Source organism: Panthera tigris, chromosome E1, assembly GCF_018350195.1.
Source record: "Panthera tigris isolate Pti1 chromosome E1, P.tigris_Pti1_mat1.1, whole genome shotgun sequence".
NCBI lineage: Eukaryota > Metazoa > Chordata > Mammalia > Carnivora > Felidae > Panthera > Panthera tigris.
Window position 1 is genome coordinate 11,991,891 of NC_056673.1, and position 26,954 is coordinate 12,018,844.

The 26,954-nt window shown below is 56.7% G+C and overlaps 1 protein-coding gene across 3 annotated transcripts in view; it reads right to left on the minus strand.

Annotated features, from left to right (window-relative positions):
* Positions 1 to 800: 800 nt before the first annotated feature.
* The window catches only part of LOC102955459 (myosin phosphatase Rho interacting protein), a 154,144-nt gene continuing 127,990 nt past the window's right edge, over positions 801 to 26,954 (minus strand). Inside the window, exons 16-24 of one of the 3 annotated variants that reach the window (XM_042966319.1) lie at positions 22,153 to 26,022; positions 18,551 to 18,698; positions 17,720 to 17,837; positions 16,699 to 16,858; positions 15,518 to 15,637; positions 14,678 to 14,764; positions 13,694 to 13,856; positions 12,248 to 12,333; positions 801 to 7,815 (exon numbers count right to left, since the gene is read on the minus strand). In XM_042966319.1, the coding sequence (XP_042822253.1) occupies positions 7,744 to 7,815; positions 12,248 to 12,333; positions 13,694 to 13,856; positions 14,678 to 14,764; positions 15,518 to 15,637; positions 16,699 to 16,858; positions 17,720 to 17,837; positions 18,551 to 18,698; positions 22,153 to 26,022 (4,824 nt within the window). In that variant the 3' untranslated portion in view covers positions 801 to 7,743. Of the gene's footprint in view, positions 7,816 to 11,646; positions 11,709 to 12,247; positions 12,334 to 13,693; positions 13,857 to 14,677; positions 14,765 to 15,517; positions 15,638 to 16,698; positions 16,859 to 17,719; positions 17,838 to 18,550; positions 18,699 to 22,152; positions 26,023 to 26,954 lie in introns of all 3 variants that reach the window. The other 2 variants (XM_042966317.1, XM_042966316.1) reach the window with 2 other exon arrangements.

Consider the following 26,954-nt stretch of genomic DNA (forward strand, 5'->3'; position numbering starts at 1 on the left):
ATTGGGAAAATCCAGTTTCTTATTTTCTTATTCTATTCAGTGGGCCACAACTAGAATTTTAAAAAATTTAACAGAATGTAGGGTGCATTCTTTTGTGAAGTTTTGGGTCATGGTGTGTGTGTGTGTGTGTGTGTGTGTGTATTGGGTCATGAGATAGGATGTATTTTCTCTTTGAAACACCAAGTACAACTTTATTGTAAAAAACCTAATAATAAAGGGGCAGATATGAGAGTTCTATTTCCTTGATTGATAGTTCTAGCTCCTTCCTCTCTTTAGTATTTTTTATGCTGCTTTTGGCCTCCCTTGAAGGTTTCTAGAGCAGAGCCAATGTACCTTCATTTGATACATGATATAAAATATTTATTATGCATTGTATGTGAACATAGGTAGTTGTTTTTTTTTTTTTTAACTTTACGTATTTTGAGAGAGAAAGCGGGAGTTGGGGAGGGACAGAGAAAGGTCAAGAGAGAGAGTCTCAAGCTGGCTCCCCGCTGTCAGCGTGGAGCCCGACGTGGGGCTCAAACCCACAAACCATGAGGTCAGGACCTGAGCTGAAGTTGGATGCTTAATCGACTGAGCCACCCAGATGCCCCACAATACAGACTTTTATGTGAAATCTCCTGATTTTAAAATGCTGATAAACCCCTAACTTTGAAAACACTTTTGTTTTTAAAGCCAAACAAAACGAAAACCAAAAAACTCCAGGATAAGTCTCTAGGCTACTGACAGGTTTCCATATTCTGATTTAAATGAATATTGTGCAGGTCTCTCCATTGAACAAACTCCCATTCACAGCATGCCAGGGTGATGCAAAAATAGTTTATTATGATATAGTTTATGTAAAGTTAGGTAATATTTACAAAGTAGAAACGATCAGCTGCATCCATGGGAATCTAGCATGTCACACAAAGGAATAAATATTTTGACAAAGGTACACTTCAATTGTGAACAGTTGTTCAGAAACGGTTTATTTTTTTTAAAAAGCCTCAATGAAACCATCAAAATGTTGAATTGTCGGAAGAGCGAGCAGCTTGGCTGACCGGGCTCACCTCTTCGGGAGGGCAGTGTGGCCGGACAGAAGATGCCACCCCCCCCCCCCAACCCCCTGGCAGAGCCCCTGGGGCCGCCCCAGCGCGGGGAGGCAGTGGGGGGCTGCCAAGCCCAGAGGCCTCCACACACGTTGTTCAGAGAACGTTACCACTTAGCTTTAGTACAGAAATGAAACCCCGGTTAGAATTACACGGGCTTGTTGTTTGAACACGTTATCACCCGACTGTTGCGATAATTAGCTGTGACAGAAGTCACTGCTGTGGATTATTTCCAAACTTGTCACAGCAGAAAGTTATGTACACGTTCCACTTTGTTCGTGTATCAGCTCCCCCAGCAGTTTGGCCTAGCGTTGTCGTCCTTGGTCGCTGGACCGAGACGTTCCCTCTGACACAAGAGTGTATTTGTGAGAAAAGTTATTAAGAATTACAATTGGTGAGGAGTCACTTAGAAACTTTACACTTTATAAATATTAGGAAAACCACATGAATTCTTAGCACTTAACTGGTTTTAAGTCCTAACAGTAAGTCAGTAGAGAAGTCATTAATACTAAAGGTAAATCCTAAAATCCATCGTAATTGGTTTTGTGATACAAACTTATAACACAATAATGACTTTAGTGTTCTTTATATAATCTATTCCTAGCTTCCTATAAAACAAAACTGAAATATGTGATACAACTAGTTGTGAAGGGCACAGACACGTGACGGGTGGCAGGCCGACTGTGTCCGGCGACCGCTGCTTTTCCAGAACTTCATTCCTTCCGGTGTTCGGACTGCATCCCGAGAAGCTCTCCCTTCCCCCACCAGCCCCCGACCGGCGCCCACGGACCACGTGCTTCACCCTTGGGACCTCCGAGTCCTCCTGGGTCAGCCTATGCACCGGATGAGCCGGTTTCCCGCACGTTCCCTCCCCAAAGTGACGCGGACACACGATGCAAAGGGACCGCGCTGGCAGCTCTGCACCCTCGACACTTCCCACAGGACCTAGGAGTGGGGGACATGCAGACGCCCGACCCAGCGAGGGGTCACGAGTCCCCCCATCCGGCCGCTCGGGCCAGAGCAGTGCCTTCCACGACGTCTCCCTACAGGCCTGAAATTGCCACAGAAAGATCTGGGGAAGATGTGCCCACCACGTTCTCCACGGTCCTGCTTTTCCTGGAGGCCTCCGAATGGCTCGGCCGGGAGCAAGTATGACGGAGTTCTTCCAGAGAAAACGCGCGTGGACGCAGGCCTCCTGTTACTTCAGATGCTGGCATGCACTCCTGAAAACCGCCCATGAGGTGACCGAAGCTTTGAAGAAGGTGCATCACCCGTTAGAAACGGTTATCACTCTGGGTGGCGTTCAGTGTTGAACCCAAAGCCGTCCTCCCTAGCTTACGAGGGGATATTCTTAAACCCATACCAACTCTGTCACGAAAATCCCCGCGGTAATTTCCGAGTAATATTTACACCGCTCACTCTGTATGACGTAGGTTATTTTGAAGCAAGTAAACGGTGGCTTTTACACAGAGAAGCTGGAAGCCAGTGAGGCGGGCTCCTCTCCACAAGGCACGCGGGCACCTAGGGGGAAGGGGCCCAGGCTGTGTTGGGGCAGGTGGTCCTTGCTCCCTACAGTGGGGCTGGGGTGGGGCTGAGGTATTCCTCGTACTCTGCTCAGATTCCTCTGCTGAAAGACAAGAAGGGAGACCCCTTCCCTTTAATAAAGAAACCAGAATACTCGAAACTTGTTTTCAAAAGGGCAGAAGAATGAGGCTGGGTCTTTTCCAGCCGACAACCCTTGAGAGAAATCGATGTTCGTTTTCGTACTGTGTTTATGTCCTGTCTTCCTCACAAAGAACCCAAAACAAGTGGTTTTACCAGACTCACTTCGGGGTGGTTGTTATTGAAACTTTCCACCGTGGGAAGTACGGCCTCACTGAAAGCGTCCAGGTGTGAGAGCAACGGCACCCCATCCAAGTACCACGGACCCCGTCTCCGGGCAGACGCGGCCAGCCGTGGAGCGGGGGACGCGTCCCACGATGTCCTACGTGGTGCTGAGAACAGTGGACTTTACCTTTTGACCCAATCTCAGGTGGATGGAAAGATCTCTCCTCGGATCAGGGGTCTCCTGTCTGAGCTCACGCCTTTTAGGTATCGTAGCGTTTGCTGACCGAGCAGACAGTACAGGGCCTCGTGTCTCAAGAATGACCCAAGGGGCGAGAGCCCGTGATGAAAGACGACACAAAGCGGCACGCAAATACCTGAACTGTAAGAAGCGTCGGCACAAGCAAGTTTTCGGCGGCACCTCCCCAGGCCCTGGTGAAGAGTGGACACCGTGGCGCCAGGGCCCCGAGAGCTGCCCGCCGATCCCAGCTGATGGAGAACACGTCCGGGCGGCACGTCAGATCTGTTCGTGAAGCAAATTCCTGTCTGACAGAATATGCACGGCAGGAGCTCCGCTTCCAGGATGTTCAGGATGGGAGGTATTCCAAAGGACGGACGTTTCCAGAGAAGCGAAGCTGCTGATGAGCACAAGCTTTTTTCCTTTTACTACCTGCTTCCCTGTCCTTTGTAAGAACTTTAAAAATACCCCCTCCCTCCCACCTTTCCTGGTGATGAAGGGTCGCTGAATTCTGTAGTTGTCCGGCTTTCTGAAGTTGTGTGTTCGACGGAGTTAAAACTGTGGCAAGCTTCCGTGGGACAGCGATGCGGACGCTTGCTTTCAGGACTACTTCTAGATTTGAGAAGACGTGTTGACGGGCCGCATTCTTTCCACTCTGAGTGAAAACAGCTCCGAGTGCCTGGAGAAGAGCTGGTGTGTGGCCAGCCGTGACAGAGCACGCGGGGCCTGAGATCAGGCCACGGGTGATGCATGGGCTGAGTCCGCCAAAGGGGCCTGGGCAGCTCTGGGAGCCAGGGGAGTGGAGGCAGAAACGCACTGCCCGCTGGCTCATCTGAGTGGGGAACACGTGGGGGTGCCCGCGGTGCTTCCCTGTAGCCGGCGAGCTGTCGGGGACCCCGGCACAGCCGCGTGCGTTGCTTTAAAGCCCGAGAAAAGTGGCCACGGGGCAGGTGCCCGGCCTCCAGCAGGGGTGGGGCAGACAAGTGCTGCCCCAGGCCCAGGCCCAGGCCCAGGCTAAAGACGGACTTGCCAAGGGGACCGCCAGGCAGCAGTGACAAGGATCGTGCTCGGTTCTCAGGTTAAGTGTTCCAGTTCCCTCCATGGTGAAATAAACACTGTCAACTGGAACCCTAAAACTTGTTTTTTTATGCCATCGGTTTTGTTTCGTGGCCTTATTAACAACTGTCACAGTCCCTTTCAGACAGACTCCGAGGCTCACAATTACATTTCTTAGGAACCGCAATTCGCTCTCTCCCCGAGTCTGGCCGCTGTGAGGCCCCCCGAGGCCTACCTGTTGGGTCGGTGAGCTAGTGACTGGTGAGTCCACTGCGTCACAGGTTCCTCTTAACTGGCCAGAGCCTGGGGCCTTTCCACTCACTGGATTCCTAGGGAGGAGCCTCTGATTCTGGCTCTTGACAAACCCACACATTCCTCCCATGGCCCCCACCTGTCGCCCCAGGACGGCCCTCACCTCCTCCATCAAGTTCAGACCCAGTTTGAGGCCTTACGATGCAAGTTTCCATTTCCAAAGGCAAAGCGCTCTGCCGCACGTCTGCCAGGGAGGCCGCAGACAGCTACGGTCACCGGAATGCTAGCAGGCGCTGAAGTCACACACGTCGATAAAGGAGCCTGACTGGCAGAAAGCGGCTCTTCGGCATGTGTGCGCACGCACGTGCAGACGTGAGAGCGCGGATCTTACGCACAGACCCCGTCGAAGTCAAATGGTTCCATTTTCCCGTTCGCGTGTTTGATGGCTGGTCAGCTGCTAGCGAACCACAGAGGGACCAGTGACCATTTACAGGAAGATCATTACAACTGGGAAGACTCGATCCACGTGCTCATCTTCCACTGGGAAGTGGGGACGCCCCCACTGCCCGGTCGGCAGCGGGAGCACCCCAAGTTCACAATCACCTACACTACCCCATCCACCGAAGGACCCTTCTCCACCGGCACAGAAAGCAACTCCACCCCCACAGCTTTATTCTTTCTTCTCTCAGGAACTTGGTGGCTAAAAGCTCCTCGGGGTTCTGGGTGCTCTACGGAGACCATGCACAGCGGGATTGGGGTGCAACACAGAGGTGGTAAAGCGAAGCCCCCTTTATTCTGTTCTGTCTGCTCTCTCCAGCCAGAGGACCGGCTTATCAGCAGGTGGCTCAGATCGGGTTCTAGGCCATAGCCGTCACTATGCGACGCTCAGCAAGACCAGGCTAGGCTCGGGGCCTTTTCTAGAGGCTGCAGCAGGAGCAGCCTTTTGTTGGAGAGAAGCCAGGGCGCCCCGGTTTGTAGCCCGTTCCTGGTAACGCCCAGACTGAAGCAGCCCAGGGGAGCGAGTTCTGTGGTCTCTGGGGCGAGGAGGCGGAGCCCTCAGAGGCTGCGGTGACAGATCTGTCTTTCTTGGTCTCTGCCTTCCACCTCCGCATACGGCTGTTCCTAGGACTCCCGAGGTGCGACCTCAAGGGCTGAGTGACGAACACAGGTGCGTGAAGTGCTCTGACCTATTTAAAGTACTGCAGGTTTCGGACCCTCGGCACGGTCCGGAGGCAGGTGGGGCTGGATTCCATGCAGGGACCCTGCCGGGAAACCAGAAGCCAGAGAGGGCTGGAGGCAGGGGGCTGCCTGGAGAAGGGCTAGAGTCCCCAGAGGCAGCAGGGACACTCACTAAGGAAACTGCGGTAGAGGAGGGGAGTTCTCCGAAGGAGTGACGTGAAACCGTGCTGCTGAGACGGTCCGTGCGGGGACCAGGCAACAAGGCCCCCGCCCCATCAGATCCTCCTGGCCGTCACCTCACTCTCTGCCCTGGAGGACATACGTGTTAAATAGCGTTCTAGAGCCCAAAGGATGGACCACGGGATCCGGAGCATCCCATGCCGAGCGGCACACGCACAAAACCATGGTCCTTCCTAAAAATGCTGCCAGTCTACACCGGGGGTGGTGCGGGGTGTCTGGTGAGTAGCACTGAAAACCCAGACCTAACATTCTCTTGCCTTTAAAAACATGGAATAGCAGCAAAGGAGTGACAGGTGTGGGTTAAGACTCTGGAGGTTGGTGCACAGAAGAGCCTCGATGCCAGGGGACGGCTCGGAGTTTATTCCCACTAGAAGACAGCACGCCCCAGACCCTTCTGCCCGGCCTTTCCAGGGCTTTCCCTGGATGACCTTGTTAACCGAATCTAGAGACCGAGCAAGGGGATTTCCAAGTTTCTGCCCCCAAAGTGCCCACGTACCCAGACTCCCCACCTAACGGAAGCATCGACAGAGCGAAAGTGCGCTCTTGGCAGTAAAATCAACGGGAGACAGAGGCGGCGAGACCAGAACGAGCTCCTCCCGACACTCTCTTGCAGCACTTCCGGCCGCTCTGGAGCCCGGAGCCGCGAACGGCTTCCCACTAGGCGGGGCTTGTTTACAGTCCTCGTCTCAACGGGATTAATGGTTTTCCGGGCGCCGGGACGGACACCCCAGCGTGAGAGGTTTTCGAGAACTGCCGTCGTGTGTCACGGCAGGTAAAGAGGTCTCACTCTGACTGTGAGAAAACGCAACTTTGCTAGCACAGGTTTACTTTAGGCTCTCCGAATGCTGCGCGAGAACCTTTCGGAGCTCAGAGTAGAGTTAAAAACAACAGTGGCAGTTTTCACCTGATTCCGACATCCTCTGCACTTTCTTTTTGACTTAACATAGGGGTCTTCACTCAGCCTTCTCAGAAGCAACGTGGAGGTTTCTTTCAGAAAGGTTAAAGACCGGAACAGTCTTTCCCCTTGACTGATTCCCCAAGGGAATTCATCAGGCTTTGTAAGCACGGTCTGCAGCCCAGGCCACAGGTCAACACTCTTAAGTTGTTAGGAAGAGACCAGGGCTACTGGTGACCAACAAAGGAGCGAGCGTAGGAAGGAATGCGAGGGGCCGGGGTTTTGTGCAAGATTTAATAAAAAACAAACAAAAATAGGAATGGCTGCTTTCGACATTCTCCAGGTTGTGAAAGGTCTCCCGCGATTATCTGCGGTGCGGCTCTAAGCTGAATTAGTGGGACCCATACAAAACGCCGTCCTTCTCCCAAGCCAAAGGTGGTGACCGGGGGCTGTGAACCGTGCCCCCCGACCTGCTCTCCCAGCTCCTCCCGAAGACTAGTGAGTTGTCGGTGCCGCCACCTGACGCCCTGCTCTCTCCGAGCGACCCGGACGCGGCAGAGCGACAACCGCCCGGGCCCCGAGTCCGCACAGTGCACCCGGCGGGACGAGCTAGCTTATCGACAGACCGCTGGGCCTTAATACTGACGGTGAGTGCGGTGGCTGCGGCGGGAGGGGGCTCTGTGCAGACCCGGCCGGGAGCGGACAGCCCTCCCGGCCCCCGCTGCCTGGCGGGTTTCTGGATACCGTGGGAACGAAGCTTTGACGAGGACACGGGAACTGGGAATCAACACAGCGGGGAACGATGTGAACAACCCATAAACCAGTCTCTCATGCATCCATACCCACAGTTAATGATGACAACGGTAACGACAACGATAGTAATAAAAAATAAAGGTACAGACAAGAAGCGGCGCTTGGGTAGTGCTGCCGCGAGCCGGGAGGGGTGTGTGTTCAAGTTGAACGGGACACAGCTAGTCTTTCTTCAAGTCCCTGGATTCAAAGAGCTTCAAGCGTTCTTGCACGGTCAGGCCTTCCTTCAGACTCTGGGTGGACACGAGGGCAGGAGAAAAAGAAACACACCGTTAGCACCGGGCCCGGCGCCGTGCGTGCAGGCTGCAGTCAGGCAGAGGTGCGGGTGCCGGGGTGGAGGGCGGGGCGGGAGGGGCTCCTCGAGAGATTAGTGGGGCATGCTAAGGAGAGAGATGTCCCCTGTGAAACGGTGTTATCTGGATGAAAAAAGGAAAAAACCAGAGAAACAGACCACGTGTGTAAGCAGCTGAATTCCGAGCTTAGGGCTCTTCGGACAAGCAGCGATCAGATCGACTCAGCCAGGGGAGAAGGGTATGCCAAGAACTAGAAATCCGCCCGTCTGTGTCCTTCTGTGGGCTCTGTCCACATCTGGTCCCTCCGTGACCGTGACGCTGAGCCTCGTGAGGACGGCGGGGGCCCCCGCCCCCTGGGCTGCACCCTGGCAGCGCCCGCTTCCCTCTAACCTGCTCCTGGCCCGAGCTGCTCCCTGGCCAGCGGCCCTGGTGGCTTTACTGTCACTGGGGACCTGGGAACATGTCAACATATTTACTAAAGTCTTCAGAATGCGAAGCCAATACTCCCTTCAAGTGTGACCTCGGTAATTTTGAAATCTGTGTGCTCCAAGATGAATGACACTTCACTAACTGGGGGACAAAACAGTTCCCCCTGGCCCTTAGGGGCTTTTCCCAAAGATCTAACTTGACAAGAAAAGGAACATCCTCAGAGCGTGGCTGAGGTTACTTCGGCACCAGCTCGGATGGGGCTGGTTCCTCAGTGGCCACGTGATCTTCGTGGCCCGTCTCAACACCAGCCTCAGACTTGCCCACTGGCCGGCATGTGCCAGAACTCACAGAGGTACAGGCTCCTCTGGGACGTATGAACCTCAAGGGTGGCCCCGGGTACAGGCTCCAGGTGACCACTGTGGTTTTTAGCCAGAAATCAGAGCACCGTGAAGTGGAGCGGGGCGGGGGGGCCCGAGAGCCCGGCCTGCCGTTTCCTGGCTCTGGCACACTCCTGGGAGCTCCCGGCGCGGCGCGGGCTGCTGCCTCGGAGCGCGTGTCTGTGAGCGAGGCCTGTGGGACACAGCTTCCCACAGAGTTTGAGGCAGGAGAGGCGGGCCCTGGCGTCCCCCCACCCCATCGCCTAGAACAGCTCTGCCTGCTCTCTGTACTGTGGAGCTGTGAGCTCTAGGTGTGTAAATGAATGAAGTCACTGGTTTTCGTTTTTCTTTTAAATAAAGGGTTCTGTGAGTAACCCTTCTGAAGCCCATTGGTCCAGACTGAGAAGCAGGCATTAGGGGCCCTGTTGAAGCCTGCCGCCGGGTCACCTGGAGGACTCAGCGGGGCAAATCCATGTCCCGCCCTGAAGTGTAAATTTCCTTAATGCACATAACGGCCTCATCCGCTCTCGGGTCTTTCCCCCAGTGCTTCAGGTCAAGGGGCACCCACGGGCAGAGCGGCGTCAGGTGCTGGACGTGGCCGCGGTGCGGGAGGCTCCACACCTAAGTGCCAGCCGGCCCGTCACTTGCCGCACCGCTTTGTTCTGGCGGGGGACTTGGTGGGGAGGGTCCTCGGACGGAGGGAGAGCAAACGTTCTGCCTCCGGTGGGCTCTCCGGTGTCAGGAGTCCCTGCTGTGCTCGGGACAGGCAGTTGGGGAGCAGGGCGGCGAGGGGCAGCCCGAGGCCACGGGCTCAGGGTCACATACCGCTGTGCGCCAGAGCTGAGCTATCAGGGTAGAAAGTAAGTGACCCCCGTGCTGACCCTGTGCACCCAGACGAGGGCTCCCGGGGTATACACAGCCAGCTCCTCTGGGGCTCGTTCCTCCCACAGGGCTGGTCTCTCCAACAACTGCCTCCGTGACCCCAAACTCAGACCACCGGATGGGGGCCTCTATGAGGACCCCGTGGGAAAGGTCCGCTCCGGTCTCGATCTCAGAAAAGCCACGAGGCTCTGAAGCAACGGGCTTGCTTTGACTGTGTGGGAACTGAGACTGTCTATCCTTTTGAGTGAGGCAGGATGCGGAAAGAGAACATCAACAAAGGACATTACGAGGACACATCAGATCCCACATCAAAGAGCACCACCGACAGGTGTGGATTCTGGGCAGCCGCATTCCCGGGTCTTCCTGTGGTGGTGGGGTGGAAGCGGGGCGGGGAGGGATCTCCAAATACATCCAGGGAAAAGGACGGCGCACGTCCGAGAGTGAGCACCGGTGGATACTGCAAACAGGCCTAGGCCTGCCTGGCATCACAAGAGGTGTCCTTAAGGACATCTGCGAGGTCCCCTTCTACTCAGGCCAGGGGGACAGTGTGTCACAGAGACGCTGGAAACTTGGCCAAGTCACGTGGACTCGAACACATCTGGGAAAACCCCATTCCTGGCCTCCTTACCCCTCTCATTTGGGTGCTGGCACCTCCGAGGGTCTGAGGCTGCGCTGGAGGCCCCGACCTTCGTGGGTGTGCCCGACAGTGCCCTCACTCTCCACCTTGCCTTTAGCTGCCTCCTGGCCAGCAAAAAAGGTCTTCCCGGCACATCACCGCAAAGTCCCTTATTGGTCTTGTCACTGACTTTCTGGCCTTTCTTCCAGAAGGGACAAACTCAGACACACCCCCGGGAAACACAATGTGTTCCGACGGGGTGGCCTGACCCAGCCAGGTCCCGGGAGGGCGCAGCAGAAGCTTTTCATCGCCCGTCATTTGCCGGGATGGGCAACAGGCCTAAATCATTAACAGTGAACTTACAGTGGCTACGGTTCAACCTCAAATAGGAAGTAGAACCTTCAATAAGAAAACCGTAAACAAAAGAAGTTCTCCTTTTGCTAAACAGAGTGTTTTTCACGTTTACAGAAAAAGCCCAAACAAAGTTTTCAGTCAAGCCTCCGCCATATCTGGTTCTAAGTAACTTGGGACTATAGAAGAATAAATAAAACCAAACTGACTAGGTTTAAAACTTGTGTTTTCTTAAAAGTCTTCCTTTTAAAACAAACCCGCTTCCCTCGCGCCATCGGGCTGAAGCCCCTCAGCCGGAGGATGCCGGCCCGTGGCCCTGGGCCCGTCGGCGTCACCGCCAGGACTGTGGTCAGAGAACTAATGAGATCGGGTCGGCTCGGCCAGAGGCACACCAGGAGCGAGTGGCTGTGTGACCGGGACGCCGGCCTGGTGGCAGGCTGGGGGTGTCCAGGCACGGGCCCACTGTCCTGTTTGTTTTCAGAGAGGCTGGTGTTTGTCAGCCAGCACCTGGGTGCCCCCACCGCCTTCCACAGCACCCAGAAAGAAGCTTTTCCTTGTGTTAAAAACAGCCCCAAAGTGCTGGTAAACATTCAGCCCCGACCCCTCCTGGTCCTCTCGCTCTGCTGAGCCGTTTTCCTGGCCATCCCCGCGACGTACTGGCTCCCTGAATACCGGGGTCCGGCCCTGCCTTGGCCCATTAACTCGGTGCGGGGGTTCTCCGAGATGCGAGACCCTGTTTGCCAGTGGCGGCCGGGTCCCTGCCGGGTCCCTTCTGGAGGGTTTACCCCAGAGAACGTGGAATACGCCGATCATTCGACCTGTACTCTGACCACCGCCGGGGGCCACTCGCGAGCCCACGCCCACCCGAGACGCCGCCTCTGTGGACCACCTGCCAAGCCAGGGAGATGCTCCCCTCGGCAAAGGGTCAAGCCTAGTAGGAGGTTCCAGTGCCCGTTAACCCGTTAATAACAGGTGAGGGGAACCTGACCCGGGCTGCGTATGTGCTTGCTGGAGCGATAAAACAAGGAGCTTGCTATGGAGGTGTGAGCCGTGCATGCAGCCTGCCGCCCCCTCGAGGGCGGCAGATGGGTGGGTGGTGAGAGGTGGTTTACCTACATGACAGGGGACCTGGAAGCGGGCTCGTTTCAGTTATCCCATGAGACCTGCTCAATTACGGACTGTCAGAGGAAAGAGCAAAAAATAAGACACACACAATAAATCCTAAATGCAACATGCTCGTTACTCCCACCCTCCGCCCGTCCTTCCCGTGGAGAGGCGCTCGGCGGGGTGGGGGCCATACGCCGGGAGGTGCTACCACGTGGCTGGGGCAAGAGGCGTAGGCAGCTTCCTCTCTCGAAGGCAGGTGGCGTCGTATTAAACTAGGGACGTGTGCGGAACAGTGCAGACAGCGGGGCTGGCCCAGGAGGGCACTGGGGTGAAATCCGGCCTTGGACGTCTAAGGTCGAATTCACTCCGAGCCCTGCTTCTCAGAGGCCTGGCCCCTCAATCGTCACTGTCGAAACTTGGTTCCACTTCGGCACGAAGGAGCTTCTGGGGCTCGAAGCCACCAGAACTGGCCCAGTGGGTAGGCATGTGGAGCCAGATGAGTTCTGGGACCTGGGGACCCTCTGCTGCGGCCCGTGGTGGGCTCTGACTCCAGCTCCTCTCCCTAAAGTCCAAGAGCCCCACACAGCTGGGGGCAGGATGCCAGACTCACCTTGGACCTGATGTTTCTGAGTTGCCGGCTGACACAGGATCTGTCTTTCTTTAAGAAGTCAGGGTTGCTTTTAGATTTCATTATATCTGAAAGAACAAACAGAACCGTTACTTTGGTTTTATAAAACCCCAGGGAACCAGACTGAATGTTAAAAAATCTCCAAAGCTTGTTTTTATTGCCACACTCACGACATTTCCTTACATAGCTTTGAGAGAGCACAAAGCCAGTAACTGTAAAACACACTAGATCCTTCTCGGAACAACTCAAAGCGCGGGAAGCACCGGAGGACGCCTGTGTGCACGCGGCTAGGCCGTCCTCGCCGGTGCGGGACACTGGCTCGAGCGGCACTCGGCAGGGCGGCTGGCGCGCTTCACTCTGGGACCGCGCCGCGGCCCTAACTGCCGAGCGGACCAACTGTCCCGCTGCTTATTTAACCACACCCTCCCCCCTGACAACCCGGGACTGTCACGACCCACTGTAACCCACCCCCACGGAGACAACCCCATTCGCAGTCTGGTGCACAGTCCTGCAGGCTTCTTAAACATGGCTGCTTAAACGAACGTTCGCTGGGTCGCACCGCACCCTGTGTCCTGCTGGGGGTGGGGCTTACACTTAGCACACTTAGGGATCTCTTTCCACGTCGAGACACAATCTCTACCTGGCCTCTTTTAAGAAGCCATGATCCTCTTATTTGCTGCAACTGCTAAACATCCTTGTTTGCACATCTCTGTGCTCTTGGTTCTTCAGAAGTTAAACTGGCAGGTCCCGGGATACATGCATCCTGCCCCAGATTCCACGTCTTCCTCTCTCCATGGCCCCTACCACCCCAGGCTCCTCCTTGGAAGCGGCCACTGTCGTCACTTTGTCAGCCTCCAGGGTTAGTCTACAGTTCGATTATAGATGGTGCTCTCGTGCTGCCTGCCCGCCTCTGGCAGCAACACAAGTGACCTTTCTTCTACCTGGCGGCCAGCACCCCCGCGACCGCTAGTGCTTGGCTGGTTGAGAGACAACAGCTGAATTTGCTGGATATTACTCTACGACATGTCTTCAGGGGGGACTGTCCTCCCCTGCCCCCATGGCCTCTTACAGATTTTATGGTTAAGCCCCAGGGTCAAGCAACAGGTGACAGCTGCCGTCACCAAGCTATTGAGTTCTTGAGGAAAAGAGAAAAATGCAAAAAATGCAACCTGTTATTACTGTGAAAACACACGCTAACGGAGCAACGTCCCCTTCGAGGCCATCAGTACACCGTCCCCACCGGCGTGCTGAGAGGAAGATGGTTTCCCAACCCTGGGGAGCCTGTGGAAGCCAGGGCACCCTCCAGCCCCAGTGCCTTCTCCGATGAAACTCAGGTCTAAATACAGAGAAGACTCTTCTGCCTTCACTCGGGTGCTGGTGAAAGTCTCTGACCACAGCTCGTCTGGGCCCAGAGCCTGGAGGACTCACCATATCCGGACACAGGGGTGTTTTCAGGGGACTTTTCACCCAGTGCTTCCGTTGCTGCTTTCAGCTGCTCTTTCAACCTGCTGATGTCACAGTCGGCCTTTGCTCTCACGATGCTGAGCTCTGTGTAGATGTCCTTGTACTTGTCACTAGCATACTTCTTGTCCTTGGGGATAAAAAGGACAGAAGCAAGTGGTGGTTAGGGCCAGGCCAGGTGGTCCGTCTCCCCGGGGCTGGAACGCTTCTGCAGAACGACTGAGGGATGCTGTGGGCAGTCAGGAGAGGCAGATCGACGCCCGTTTTCCAGAGGCAGGAACTCAACACAAAGTCAAACAGGCATAGCTGAGAGTCCGTCTCAACGTGGGACGAGACTCCCGGGGAGCTCTGGCAAGCACGGGCATAGACTTGACCCACTGAAGACCTCCCGGAAAACCCCTCCTCTGTCTTGGATTTCCTAAGTGACTGAATGGCCCCCAGGGATTCCATCATCTCCTCTCTGATTCCAAGAATGTCCTGGTGGAGATAAGTGGGCTTCGCCAAACTCTCACTTTCCGGGACAACATTTCTGTTTGGTCTCACAGTCCCCGCCAAAGTACACAAGAGGCACGGAGAACGAGGACCTGCTTAAATGCTGTTTTAAGAGAACTCAATTTTGAGGGGCGCCTGGGTGGCTCAGTCGGTTAAGCGTCTGACTCTTGATCTCGGCTGAGGTCATGATCTCACGGTTCTCTTGCACTGACAGTGCGGAGCCGGCTTGAGATTCTCTCACTCCCTCTCTCTCTCTGCCCCTCCCCTGCTCATGCTCTCTGTCCCTCTCTCTCTCAAAATAAATAAACTTAAAAAAAAAAAAAGAGAAAGAACTCAATTTTTTGAGACCACGTCCCTCATAAAAATGAAATCCACTCTAGAAGAGCCTGCGACTGGAGTGCACGGGACCTCCACCCTGAGCCCATCTCCGGATCTGTCTCCCACGGCAGGTGCCATTACCCGCAATGCCGTCTGTAGCTCGTCCTTGAGAGAGCTGATCTCCTGTTTCAGGTACTGTATTTCTGACTCCTTGACCCGCAATAAGACCTAGAACGAGAGAGAGATTAGGGACTGACATTCAGCAGCAAAGGGACTTCTAGAGTCTTGAAAGCAAAGATGAGGGCCGAGCAGGGAACCTCTCCATGCCCTGGGAAGCAGACACTGTCCTCGTCCTCCTCCCTGCTAACATGCGGCCAGAAATGCCACCAAACACACTTAACCATTGCTAACAGCCTGCACATCACATACAGAAACAGAAAGGAATCACTGCGATTCCTCCTGGACCCAAGACTCCTGTTTCTCGGCCGAGGGGCCATGGTGAGCTCCCGGGACTGGGCCCGTGAAAGCATCCTGCTGAAGCTTTTCCTGAACTCACTCAGCCTCCCTTCACGTCACTGAGCATATTTTCATGACCAAATTTTAACTGAATGGGGAGAAAGACTCTAAGTGCTTTTATAAAAAGACATACAAATCAATCATCCTGACTTAAAACTGCAAGCAGCTGTGGTGTTCACACAGCTATTAAATGTTTCACTTCAGGTGGTCGGTATCTGTGGTGTGGCCATGGGGTCAAAGGTCCCCGTGGCCTCACAAGAGGTCCCCCGCTCCTGCCACGGACCCCACGCTGCCGGGCAGCTAGTGTCTTTTGTCGCCCTTGGGGTGATCTGGATCCTTCCACGTACTTCCCCTCCTGCTGTCTCCGACTCTCATCCCTGCAATGATACCATAAGCTAAGGGCCACCTCTGGGTCCCCACTTGGGGCTCGTGTGGTGCACGGCTCGGGGAGGGGCTGAGTGGTACCTCTAACTCATAGGCATCCTTGCCCTGTGTGAGAGGTGAGCCAGCGGCCTCTCCGCCGGCATCCCCGGTCAGCAGCGTCCGTAACCGTGAGATCTCTGCAGCCAGGCGGTTGTTCAGCTCCTGCGAGACAGCAACACGGCACAAAAGGATGCTTAACCGAGCCACCTGGGGGCAGCACTCGCACGACACAACCAGGAGAGGTCGATTTCCTGTGTGAGCACAGGAGGCCACGGGCCGTGCTTGTGCGCACACACACCGTGGCGTTTTAGATTTAACGTGTGAGTCTGTCACCGCCTGTGATTTATATCCTTGCAGAAGCTGTTCACGTGGACTCTGTAAGCATCTGCTGAATTGCGTATGCAGGATGCCGTAATCCTCCATACCTTTCTGTCACCATAACTAGCATCCGTGCACTTCACGGTTTGCTGAACTGAGTTTCCACAGGGTTAGGCCCTTCTTGCCGTCCTCCCTGCTCACTTTCTGAACCATTTTTTCCAACTAACAAGTGGACATGTTAGGCCACTGCAGTGACTAGGTGGAACCAGTCCTACCATAGCGCCCTCCTACGGGCTGACCGTAGGCCCACGGAGACCTTGAGTCTGGAGTGGCCAACTCAGTGCCTGCGGAAGACAAGCAGCGGGTCACGCAGATAGTGGTCCAATTTGGTACCACAGAGTAGCTTTTATCAAGCTATATTTACCTTGAGCCTTTCCATCAGCCAGGATTTTAAATGTACCCCGATTTTCTGAAGAACAGGCAAAATTTAAAAGAATAATCTGACAAAAAAAGTGTGAACAGTGTATGGACTCGACTGGGAGACGATTAAATACAGTCCCAGCCTCAGGGACAGGAGACCTGGACCAGATGCAATGACACTCCCTCTCGGGCCCTGCTCAGCAGTGATGAAGCAGAAATCCAGAGACGCTCAGGAGAGACTGAGGCATCTCAGAGAGCCCAGACCGGCTGGAGCCAGAGTGACTCCGAGTGAAACGGCTGGTTCGGGTGGCAGACGGTCCCAGCTCCGCCACCCGCAGGGAGTCTCCGTCAATATGCCAGGAGACGTCAGACGTCAGGGAGAAGCCTGTGGACGGGGGGCCGCTCCGTGGCTCCGGAGCTCGGGGCCACCGCACGTGAGGCCCGGCTCCCAACTCCAGCTCGGGCTCGCCTGGCCGCCGGCTCACCTGGTTGTGGGCGTTGAGCTCCTGGTTCTCACGCTGGCACTGCCGCAGGGCCTGGCGCTCGGCTTCCAGCGCCTGGGCCAGGTGGGCGTTCTCCAGACACTTCTGCGAGTACTGCTCCGAGAGCACCTCCAGCTCCCGCTGCACGGACTGCAGCTCCTCCCTGGGGAGAGGCCACCGCTCACCTCTGCGCCCTCACGCCCGGGGCCGGGCCTCTAACAGGCTCTGTGAGTCCCTTTTGCGAAACTTGAGGAACGACGAGACACAAGGCAAAGGCTGAGCAGAGAGGGGGGCCCGTGCGTTCATTCTGTGGCCTCAGCAAATTCGTATCCAGCTAAAACAGGGACACTTAAACAGTACTACGAGGCGCCTGGGGGGGGGCTCAGCTGGTTAAGTGTCTGACTCTCGATTTTGGCTCAGGTCACGATCTCGCGGTTTTCATGGGATCCAGGCCCGTGCCGGACCCTGCACTGACAGTGCGGAGCCTGCTTAGGACTCCCTCTGTCCTCTCTCTCCGCCCCTCCCCTGCTCGCGCATGCTCTCTCTCTCAAAATGAATAAACAACGAAAAAAGCACCGCAGGCTTACAGAATCTGTCCTGTAGCCTGACTTGCTCCTCTCCCAAGTAGCTTAACAGTCCCACGGACAAAACTCTCACGTCAGCAGAGAATTCACTCTGGTGATTTGTTTTCAACGCTAACTTTTGAGGTACTTTGCGTCTGATAACCAGGACCAGGCTTTAACCATGCTCAGAAAATCAAAGCCTTGTGATGCTGCTGTCAGCAGCCTGGACCTCTTGGAAAAGGCTGCTTCTTCCACTAGTGGAACTGGGAAGGTGCTCAGCCCCTCAGGAAGGGTGGCTGAGGTGTTCTCAGAGCCCTCGGGCCTCCGCCAATGCCCACCCTTGGGACCCGTGTCCCTGTGGCTCTTACAAAGCCACACGAAAGGTGTCCCTCCCCATCCGAAGGGCTCCCCTCCAGCCCGGCCCACAAGGGCCGCCTCCGGTGGGCAGGAAGCAGACTCACAGGTACTGCCGTCGTAGGGCCTCGATGTCCGAGTTGATACTGCTGATCTGGGACCGCTGGCTCTTCTCCAGCTCGCGTTCCATCTCCTCCCGGTGGGCGTTCTTCATGGCTTCGATGGCTGCAAAGACACGGCCATCAATCAGCACGAGAGGCTCGGGGGGCAAGGCGGACAGGACAGCCTGATGGCTGCCCACTGTTAAGTCGCTCATGGTCTCACGAGCGGTCAGGCAGGCTTCTCCCAAACCGATTCTCCGAGGCAGGCACGAGCCAAGCAATTTCCAGGGAACTCCCACCACAAGAGGGAGGCAGGTGCATTTTTTTCCCCGTGTGTTAGAAGAGAGCCAAACTGATGAAATAAGTGTCGACACTGAAATCAAGCATGAGTTTACAAAATAAGCACGTGTTCAGGTTGGTGTATTTGTTTCTTTAACCCTAAAATGACAAACCACTGTAAAGCAGGGCTACACGAAAGGAAGGTAACACAAAACCGACGGCACCAATGCTTGCTCAGGGCAGAGCGCGTCGGCCCTGTGATACGGTCTCCTCGCCAGGTAGAAGCCGCAGCTCCTCTGTGCTGATGTTACCGGGCACTGGGGGCTGAGGGGGTCTCATGTGGTCAGAGGGCTGTGGACAGCCCCTCAGGTGTAGCTGGGGGTGCCGGCTCTGGGCCTGCAAGCCCTCGGAGGGCCCCCAAAACCAGAGAACTGTCAGAGAAAGATTCTCTTGGATAATGAAGCTTAAGTCTCAAGCAAAAGCCCGTGCAGTCAGCTCAGGAAGCCGGTCACCTGCCACGCCCCTGGGGTTAAACTGGCTCCCAGGCCCAGCTCCCACCTGAGATGGTGGCCGCCGTCTCCTCAGCCAGCAGGCGGTCCTTCTCCTCTCGCAGCTTCTCCAGCTCCCGTTGGTGCTGCCTCTGCAGGTCCTCGATCTTCTTCTGGTGCGTTTCTTCCATCGCAGCAAACCCTCGCTCACACGTAGCCTGTAAGATGCAAAAGGGACTCCATGGATTTCTTTACCTTTCAGCTGGGTGTTCCGTTTATCAGTGCACCAGCAGCCCGGCCCCTCTAGGCTCCCTGGTCCAGGCGGCAGGCTCCCTGACACCGCGCACGGAGCCAATGGAGCATCTGACGCCTGTGTGCAGGCTCCCACCGATGCTGCTGGGCATTTCATGCTATCAGCATTTAGAAGAGAGTTTATAGCTCTACGTTCTCTTATTTCCGTGATTGTTCTGAATCCTGCTTTGTGGAAAGTCGGTACTGTGGCGGGAAGAGGCTGCAGTGGTACTGAAAATAGCTGATTCTGGACCTTTACAGAATTGCTGCTGGGCAGGACTGACCACAGGGAGGGAGAAGAGACCGGCTGTGTCTGGTTCGAGTTTATACGGCACCAAACAGGCCATTTCATAAGCAGTCACAAACAGGGACGAGTCTTTGCCAGCTGGAGGGAGCCAGGACCATCCTGTGAATGATGGGGACTCTGGTGAGGACAGGGGGCGGGGGTGGTGCACACAGCCCAGGGGGTCTGGCCCTGCCACTAACCAGCTGGCCACCCTCAACTGGTGTCCACTGGGGGACTCAGGTTAGGCCACACGATCTCTTCTCTTCCAGCCTGCATCTTCCTTCTTCCTCTTTCAAGGAGGACAGAGAGGGGCACTGATTAACTAACTGAAACGAGGGACATAACAGAACTGCTTTCCAAGCTTGTCCGGTTCATGTCTTGTTACAATACGGGCTGGTTTATTACCTGGACACGGGTTTGGGGGAAGCACACAGGTACGCCCTAAGACGGGATCAAACCATCCCACACATCCACACAGAGAACCCCGGGCATGGCTAATCAGACTGCTCTTATCAGAGGGGCAGGTGAACGTGCCACACGGCTGTGAGAGGGTGGGATGTGCAGCTGTTTTGGGCATGGAGGTACACTCTGTCTCAATCCCTCGCAAGATCTCATTCAGTAGGGATCAGGCCTTTCGGTGATTAAAAAAACAAACCTGAAGAATATGGCCATGTTAGATCCCAAATGCAAAGTATGGTGGGGCTCCTCCCTCCCAACCTATATGTTCTTTGGTCAATCTTCTTGCACATGGATTCAAGAAAGGACACAAAGGAATCAAATCACCACACTTGAGCGTCCCTGTCTGAGCCACCGCAGTAACTGAGTGGCCTGAGATTCCCTAGTCAGTATTTTTGAATTCGTGGTCACAGTCTCGACTTCATCTCCACAGATTGGCTGCACTGTGCAAATGGTCTCAACTCTTGTCCACCACGACCTGGGCATTACTTCTCCCAGGTGGCTCCCATCTGGAAGCTGGGGGCCTCCGCTCACACCACAGGCCAGCTGGAGGAAGTGTAGGGCTGTGGCTCCCGGCCCCCGGCCCTCTCCAAGCCCCTCGTCTTTCCTCTGGCATGCTCTGGTTCACAGTGAACACACGGCTAGGAGGTCTTTTAGGGTTTAGTGTGACTTGAGTGCTTTAGAATACTTAAAGTTAAGGGTGAAAATTCTTCCTATAGAAACATGGAATGGTCTTTAAAGACCAGCTGCTTCCTTGGACGGCATACGTGTTTAAAAATGATTCCCCTGTAAACAAATTTTAATTTTGAAGCCAGTAATCCCTGGGATCAATAAAAGTCCGTCAATGACTACCGTGCAGAGTTGTGAGGGGAGGTGTCAGCCTACAGCTGTCGGAAGAGGGGCTGTCGGGCCAAGACCCTGGTCTCCCTGACCCAGGCAAAACTCTGCACAAAGTAACAGCCATCAGCCAGACCCCCTTGGGAATCCTGTCTGGTTGTCGTTTCTGTGTCTCGAGGGGGTGAGAACACGGAGGATGGGCTGGATGCTCACAGGCACACGACAGAGGATACACAGCACGAGCAGCGTCCAGGTCCCCAGAGTCACGCTACCAGAGGCCCCCAACGTGACTTCTCGCTAACTAGTGGGATCACGTCACCTGTTTGGGCCTCATCGGTGCCCAGCTGACACAGGGCTGAAAGTGCCTCACTGCGCAGGGGCTGTGCCGGAACACGGAGGGGAAGCAGTTCACTGTGACACAAGGTGTGGACGCGCCCAGGCGCCCGGCCACACAGACCTGCTGGGCGTCACGGGAAGGAGCGGAGTCCTCTCCCGGAAGGGCACTAGGGAACAGTGTCTGCGCACGTTGCTTTGGAAGGTGAGCCTGGCCCCCATCTGCAGGCGGTGCTCACACACACTGAGCGCCACAGGGGGCGTCACCTGTACACTTTTGTTAAAAGAACAGTGAAAACGGCCTCTCGGCCGTCGGAGGGCTTGCCGACGACCACACGTGCTCGTCCGTGGTCAGCGGCTGCGCCGTCACACAGACGCCAAGACCACACCGCTGACTCACAGCACGTTTCTGTTCCGCTTCCGGGGCCACAGGGACGAGCGGCCCACCGGACAGCAGCATCAGCCCCGCGTGTGGGGCGGGAGCCAGCTCTGGGCGCTGGCTGAGCGGGGCGCCATCACGCTAGGGACCTGCCTGGGGACGGACGTCTTGCGAGGAGCCTGGGCATTTACTGTGCGCAGCCCCGAGGGATGGGGCGAAGCTCAGGAGGAGGGTGCTGAGAAGCTGAGGGGAAGCTCTGGGCAGGCACAGGCAGGCACCTCTAGCTACGACGGGGGCGGGGGAGGACCCGGACTGGCCCCAGGGAGCCTGGGAAGGTCACCTTGACACGACAGGGCCTGGGTACTCTGCCTAATGAGGCAGAGTGTGAAATGCGGTGGGCTGTGGGGGACAGTTGCTGGGCAGAGGTCATCCCTCTCGGCCCCCGGAAAAGGACACCAGTGGCTGAGAGGCGTGCTCAGTAGAGAAGCCCATCTTTCACAGAGTGCCCATTAAGTGCCACGTCCCCACAGGGAGCTGGAACGGGAGAGGGACCCTTGACACCATCTTTTGGGAGCCCCAGCTCTGCTCTCTTAGGACAGTTAGAAGGAGGCACCCTCTGAGGGAGCCTCCGGCCACTCCTCCTGGGTGCTTCTCAGGTTTGCATCTGTACCGGCCTGGAGTGGGTTCCTCAGGGGCAGAAGAGAGGGTGAGGCTGGGACAGGGACAATAGAGGCTTCCCTGCTGGGGCACACAGAGGGACAGAGCAGAGAGGTGATGGGGACACCACACTCCCTGTCCCGCGGTGCTCCTGTTGTCCTTCCGCGAGTCCTCCTTGGGGGATGGGGGGGGGGGGCGGGGTGGACGTTGAGCAGGAGGCTAGACCCTTGCCCAGGCCCTGTTCTGAGACCACAGCACACCAGCGAGGGGTCAGGGGAGGGACAGCTTGACTCTGCGTGTTCAGTCACCCAGAGCCAAGAACCGTGTCTCAGCTGTACCCCGAGAGCCCTGTGAGGCAGACGCTGCCCCCCCAAGACAAGCGGCATGATGCCCGCCCCTCAACTGCCTTGCAAATTAAGCGATGCTCCAGAACCTTAAGGTTCTCAAAGTCTTTCTGGTACTTCTCCCGCAGCGTGGCCGCGTTGCCCTCCAGGTCCTTGTGCTCCAGCTCCTCCCGCATGATGTCCATCTGGGCCTCGAGCTCCTGGATGCGCTCCCTCAGCCCCGTCATGGAGTCAGCCTCTCCCCCGGCTGGCTGCGGAGCGTCCCGGGGCCGGTCTGCGGGCCAGCTGGAGGAGGGGGGCTGCCGAGGGCCCCCCGGGGGGCCGGGGGCCGGCAGGGCTTCGGGGGGCCGCCCCTGGTAGCGGTGCAGGGCCTCCTGCAGGCAGCGGAGGCTCTGGGCGTAGTGCTCCTGCAGGGTCCTCAGCTCCTCCTCGTGGATGGTCTGCAGCTCTTTGATCTTGAGCTGGAACTTGTCCTCCAGGCTCTGCATCTGCTCCACGTGGTGCCTCTCCATGTCCCGCCGGTCCCTGACCGAGGCGTCCAGCTGACTCAGGACCCTGCTGTGTTCGGCCTGCAGCGTGTCCCCCGCCCTGTTCAACTGCTCCACCACACACCGGATCTCCTCCTCGTACCTCCCTTGCAGGGCACACATGTTCTCGCTGTGTTTGCTTTCTGCTTCTTCCAGACATCTCTGCTGATGGTCCAGCTGGGCGACCTTGGCCTTGAGCTCTGCGTTCTCCCTTTCGATGATGGCAATCACTTCCAGGTACTCGCTCTTTTGCTTCCGGAGAAGTCCCTCGTACTCCTCCCTCAGGGCCCCGACCGCTTGCTCGTGCTCCTGACAGGAGGTGCCCCTGCTCTGCCAGGACGCCTTGTAGCACCGGAGCTCCTTTTCATACTCCAGCCGGATTCTGCAGGCTGCATAACACACCTGAGCCTGAATGATTGCGTCCTGAACTAATAACGAAGAATACTGACCGAGGCCTCCCAAGTAAGTGTTACAGGACAGATTCTGGGATGCCTGGAGAAGCTTCTGGCAATCTCTTACTGATTCCACCGGGGGAAGCGAGGTTAAAGCGGCAGATATCTCCCCTAAGAGGCTGGCCTTATCTTTAAGCTGCAGGGCGAGCTCCTCCTGAATGGCAACAAGGGCCCCGGAGCTCTGGGTGGACAAGTAGAAGGGCTCCTGGAAGCCGGCTCCTTCTTGAGGACTCAGCACTTCTCCCAACGGGCTCAAGTCCCAGGATGCCTGCATGCCATCTTCAACGCCTGCGGGAAGCTGGAGGGCTTCGGAGACCTGCTGCATCACTCTCTCAAAGTCGGGGGTTCGGTAGGCCCCCAGGATGTCCCCGAGCGCGCGCTTGTGCTGCTGCAGCGCCGTCTGGGTCCCCTGGAGGGTCTCCTGGATGCTCTGCAACCGGCGGTGGAATGACTCCCTCACCGACTGCAGGGCGAAGCTGAGCTCTGCCCTGACCCACGTGGCGTCTGCCAGGGCGGGGAGCAGGGCTTGCGGGACGCTCTGCTGCCCGCCTCCTGCTGCACCGGCCGCCTCTCCTCCCAGCGTTCCCAGGTGCTTACTCAGGGACTCCACCTGGCTCCAGAACTCGCCATCCACCAGCACCTTCTTAGCCCAGGTGTCCGCTGGGGCCCCAGGACAGACAGCAGCACTTTCAGGTTCCAGTGGCGACTTTCCTGACTGAGAAATCTCGTGCAGAACACGCGAGATATCCGACGTTGTGTTTTGTAAAGAGTCTGCTATCTGGTTGATCAGTGAGGCTTCCAGGGCTATCTGGTCAGAAAGGAGTTTCAGCTGCTCCTGCTCACTCAGTTCGGGCCGGTGCAGTGGCTGTGAAGTCGCTTTCCCCACCTCCAAGAAAGCCCCTTCCTCTGGCTGGGCCTGCGCCCCGCTGTCTGCAGGCGCTGGCCAGCGGCTCCCGGCCTGGACGCTGCTGCCCGGCGCGTGCTCCACGCCGACCAGGGGGCCCGCTCCCGCGTCCTGTGTTTCCTCCTGGCTGGCCACCGGCAGGGATCGCAGCTGCTCTCGGCAGTTTTCTAAGCAAGCCAGAGCCTGGCTGTTCTTTACCTGGAAGTCGCCCAGCTCCCCGACGTGATTTTCGACCATCTTCGCCCTCGCCTGTCTTTCCTGCTCCAGCTGGGAGGCCAGCGCTCCGACCTGGAGCAGGCTGGCTCGGAGCTGCTCGCGGAGCCGCGCCTCGGTGCCGGCCCACTGCTGGTGCAAGGCGAGCAGGGCCTCCTGGCTCTGGCCCTGCTGGCTCTCCAGCTTCACCGTCACGTCTTTGAGCTTCTCCTCCGTGATGTAGAGCTTGGTCTCCAGGGAGTGTATTATGGAGAGATAGGTGTCGGAGTCGCTGGCCGCGGGCAGGGAGCTGGGGGTGGCCTCTGACGACATGCTCTCCTCCGAGGGGGACCGGTCCTGGCTGGTGTCGGAGGACGTGCTGCTGGTCCAGGTCTTCTCGGACCCATCTGGGTGCGTGTATTTTTGACACTGGATCGTGGAGAACCGGATTCTTTGCCTTTTAACGCCAGGTACTCCCTGGTCGGGTTTTGTTGTGCTCTGAGGGGGCCCCTCCCTGTCGGGCACCTCTGACTTCAGGGTCCCCGGACTCTCTTCTCTCCCGGGGCTGCTGTCACCACGCTCCTCCCCTGGGACAGCCCCCGGATCCTCATCCTCGAGCCTCGGGTGTGGGAAGGCTGGAGGCGCGACGGCAGCTTGGGGTTGCGGGCCCGACAGCGCAATGCCGTCCTCTGCCTCCTCCGGGCAGCTCCGCGGCTCCTCCGCGTCTTCTGACGACTCCTTCACAAACTTCCTTAAGATCTCTTCCTTTGCCTGGAGCTTCATTTCTGTCTCCTCCAAGCTGCTCCCCAAGGCGACCATTTTAACCAAAGCCTCACTGAGGTCCTGATCTTTCTTTTCCAGAACCTTCTCGTGCGTCTCCTTGATGTGTTTCAGCTCCTCCTCCTTTTCTTTCAGCAGAGTGTGCATGCCCTGGAGCTGGCTGGCCACCCTCCTGTAGGAGTGCTCCAGGCTCTGGCAGTCGGCCTCCCTTCCCCTCAGCTTCTCCTGGAGCTCGGCGACGTCCCCGTCAGACAGGGCGACGCGGTCCATCAGCTCCTGGAAGCGCTGCCTGATCAGGTCCCGCTCGTCCCTGAGGCTCTGGACGTGCTCGGCCAGCTTGTGGATGCTGGCCTCCTTCATCTCCAGGCGCTCCTCCAGCTGGCGTACCACCTCGCTGCCCTCGAACTTGGCGCTCAGCTTCTCCTTCTGGAGGACCTCCACCTGCTGCTCGTGGTCCTGGAGCTGGTCCTCGTAGGCGCGGGCCCTGTCCTCCACCTCCTTCAGGTTCTGCAGCAGCGCCTGCTTCTCCTTCTCGCAGCTCTGCAGCAGCGCCTCGTAGTTGCTCTGCAGCTTCTCCTCCATCAGCCTCTGGGCCTGCTCGCTGGCGCTCAGCTGCTGGCTGAGGTCGGCGATGCGCCCCTGCAGCCGCTGCGCCTCCCTCTGCCGGTCGCGCTGCAGCGCCTGCTGCAGCTCCAGGTCGCGCAGCTCCTGCGTCTTCTCCAGCAGCAGGGCCTCGGCGCCCTTGAGCTTCTGCTCGCTCGCCTGCAGCTGAGCGCTGAGCGCGGCCTCGCTGTGCTGCCGCTCCTCCAGCTGCTCGCGGACCTTGTCCTTCTCCAGCTTGAGGTCGCCCTTGAGCTTGGCCAGCGCCTGCTCCTTGATGGCGAGCTCGGCGGCGGCGTTGCTGAGCCTCGCCTGGAGGCTCCGGATCTCGGCCTCGTGGTGCCGGATCGCGTCCTTGGCCTCCCCGTAGCTGCGCTTCAGGGACTGGATCTGCTGCGTGACCAGCTCCTGGCGCTGGCACTGGGCCTCCAGCTCGCTTTGGAGATCCTGGTTGACTCTATGGAGCCTCTGCCAGGCACCGGATGGGGAGGTGGCCACTTCAGTCTTAAAAAAAACCGATTAAACACTGGTTAGTAACACTCGGGCCTCCCCGTTCTGAGTGTCACACCTCTGGCCAGGGTCAACCACAGAAAAGCTCCTTGGTGGGTCTGCCTTTTATCCTCGGCATAATTTTTTTTTTTCAATTAAGAAAAGAATCCGACAAACCGTCTTAATTTTTTTGGCAAGTAGCTGCTTCTAGGTAAACAGAAAACATGGACAGGGACATCACACGGCTCTAACCAAGCGGCTTCTAGGGAGAACTAAACCAAACAAAACTGAATAATGGAGCACACTGATGGGCAAAACGAAGACCAGACCGGAGGACAAGAGATCGCTGGGAAGGACAGGGGGAGGAGCAGAGCGGCGGGATCTGTTTGTTTGTTTGTTTGGCAACACAAAGGGTACCCGGCTCTAGGCAACAAACCCTAAGAAAGCCAGGACTGGGGTGCGGGTGGCAGGTGGCGGGTGGCACTTCCTTCTAGGACGGGGAGAGAAGGAAGGGAGGCCACTGCTCGGGAGCCAGTGAGGTGACAGCTGAAACATGTTCCTTTGGGAAGCGGAGCCCGTCCTCTACAGTAACAGGAAGAACTAATCTCTACCTGCAAGAAGACAAAATGAGGGGGAAACGGAAACCAGGGAGTAAAACGTGATCATCAACGAAACAAACAAACCTTTGTGGAATTCAAAATAAGAAAGTGAAGCATGCAAGAAACAAAACACAAAGGAAACAAGACTCCCCCAACTGAAAGGCATGCAGAAGAGACAGAACTAATTAATGCAGGGGGAAAAAAACGAGAACATGAACAAGAGTGAGAAGAGCCCAGCCTAAGAATTTGGCCTGCCTGTGGCTCGCTCTAGGTCTGGTCTGCTGGCAGGGAAGCCACAGATGTGACACTCAGTTATGTTACAGTTACACTCCACGACATCCGAGCATG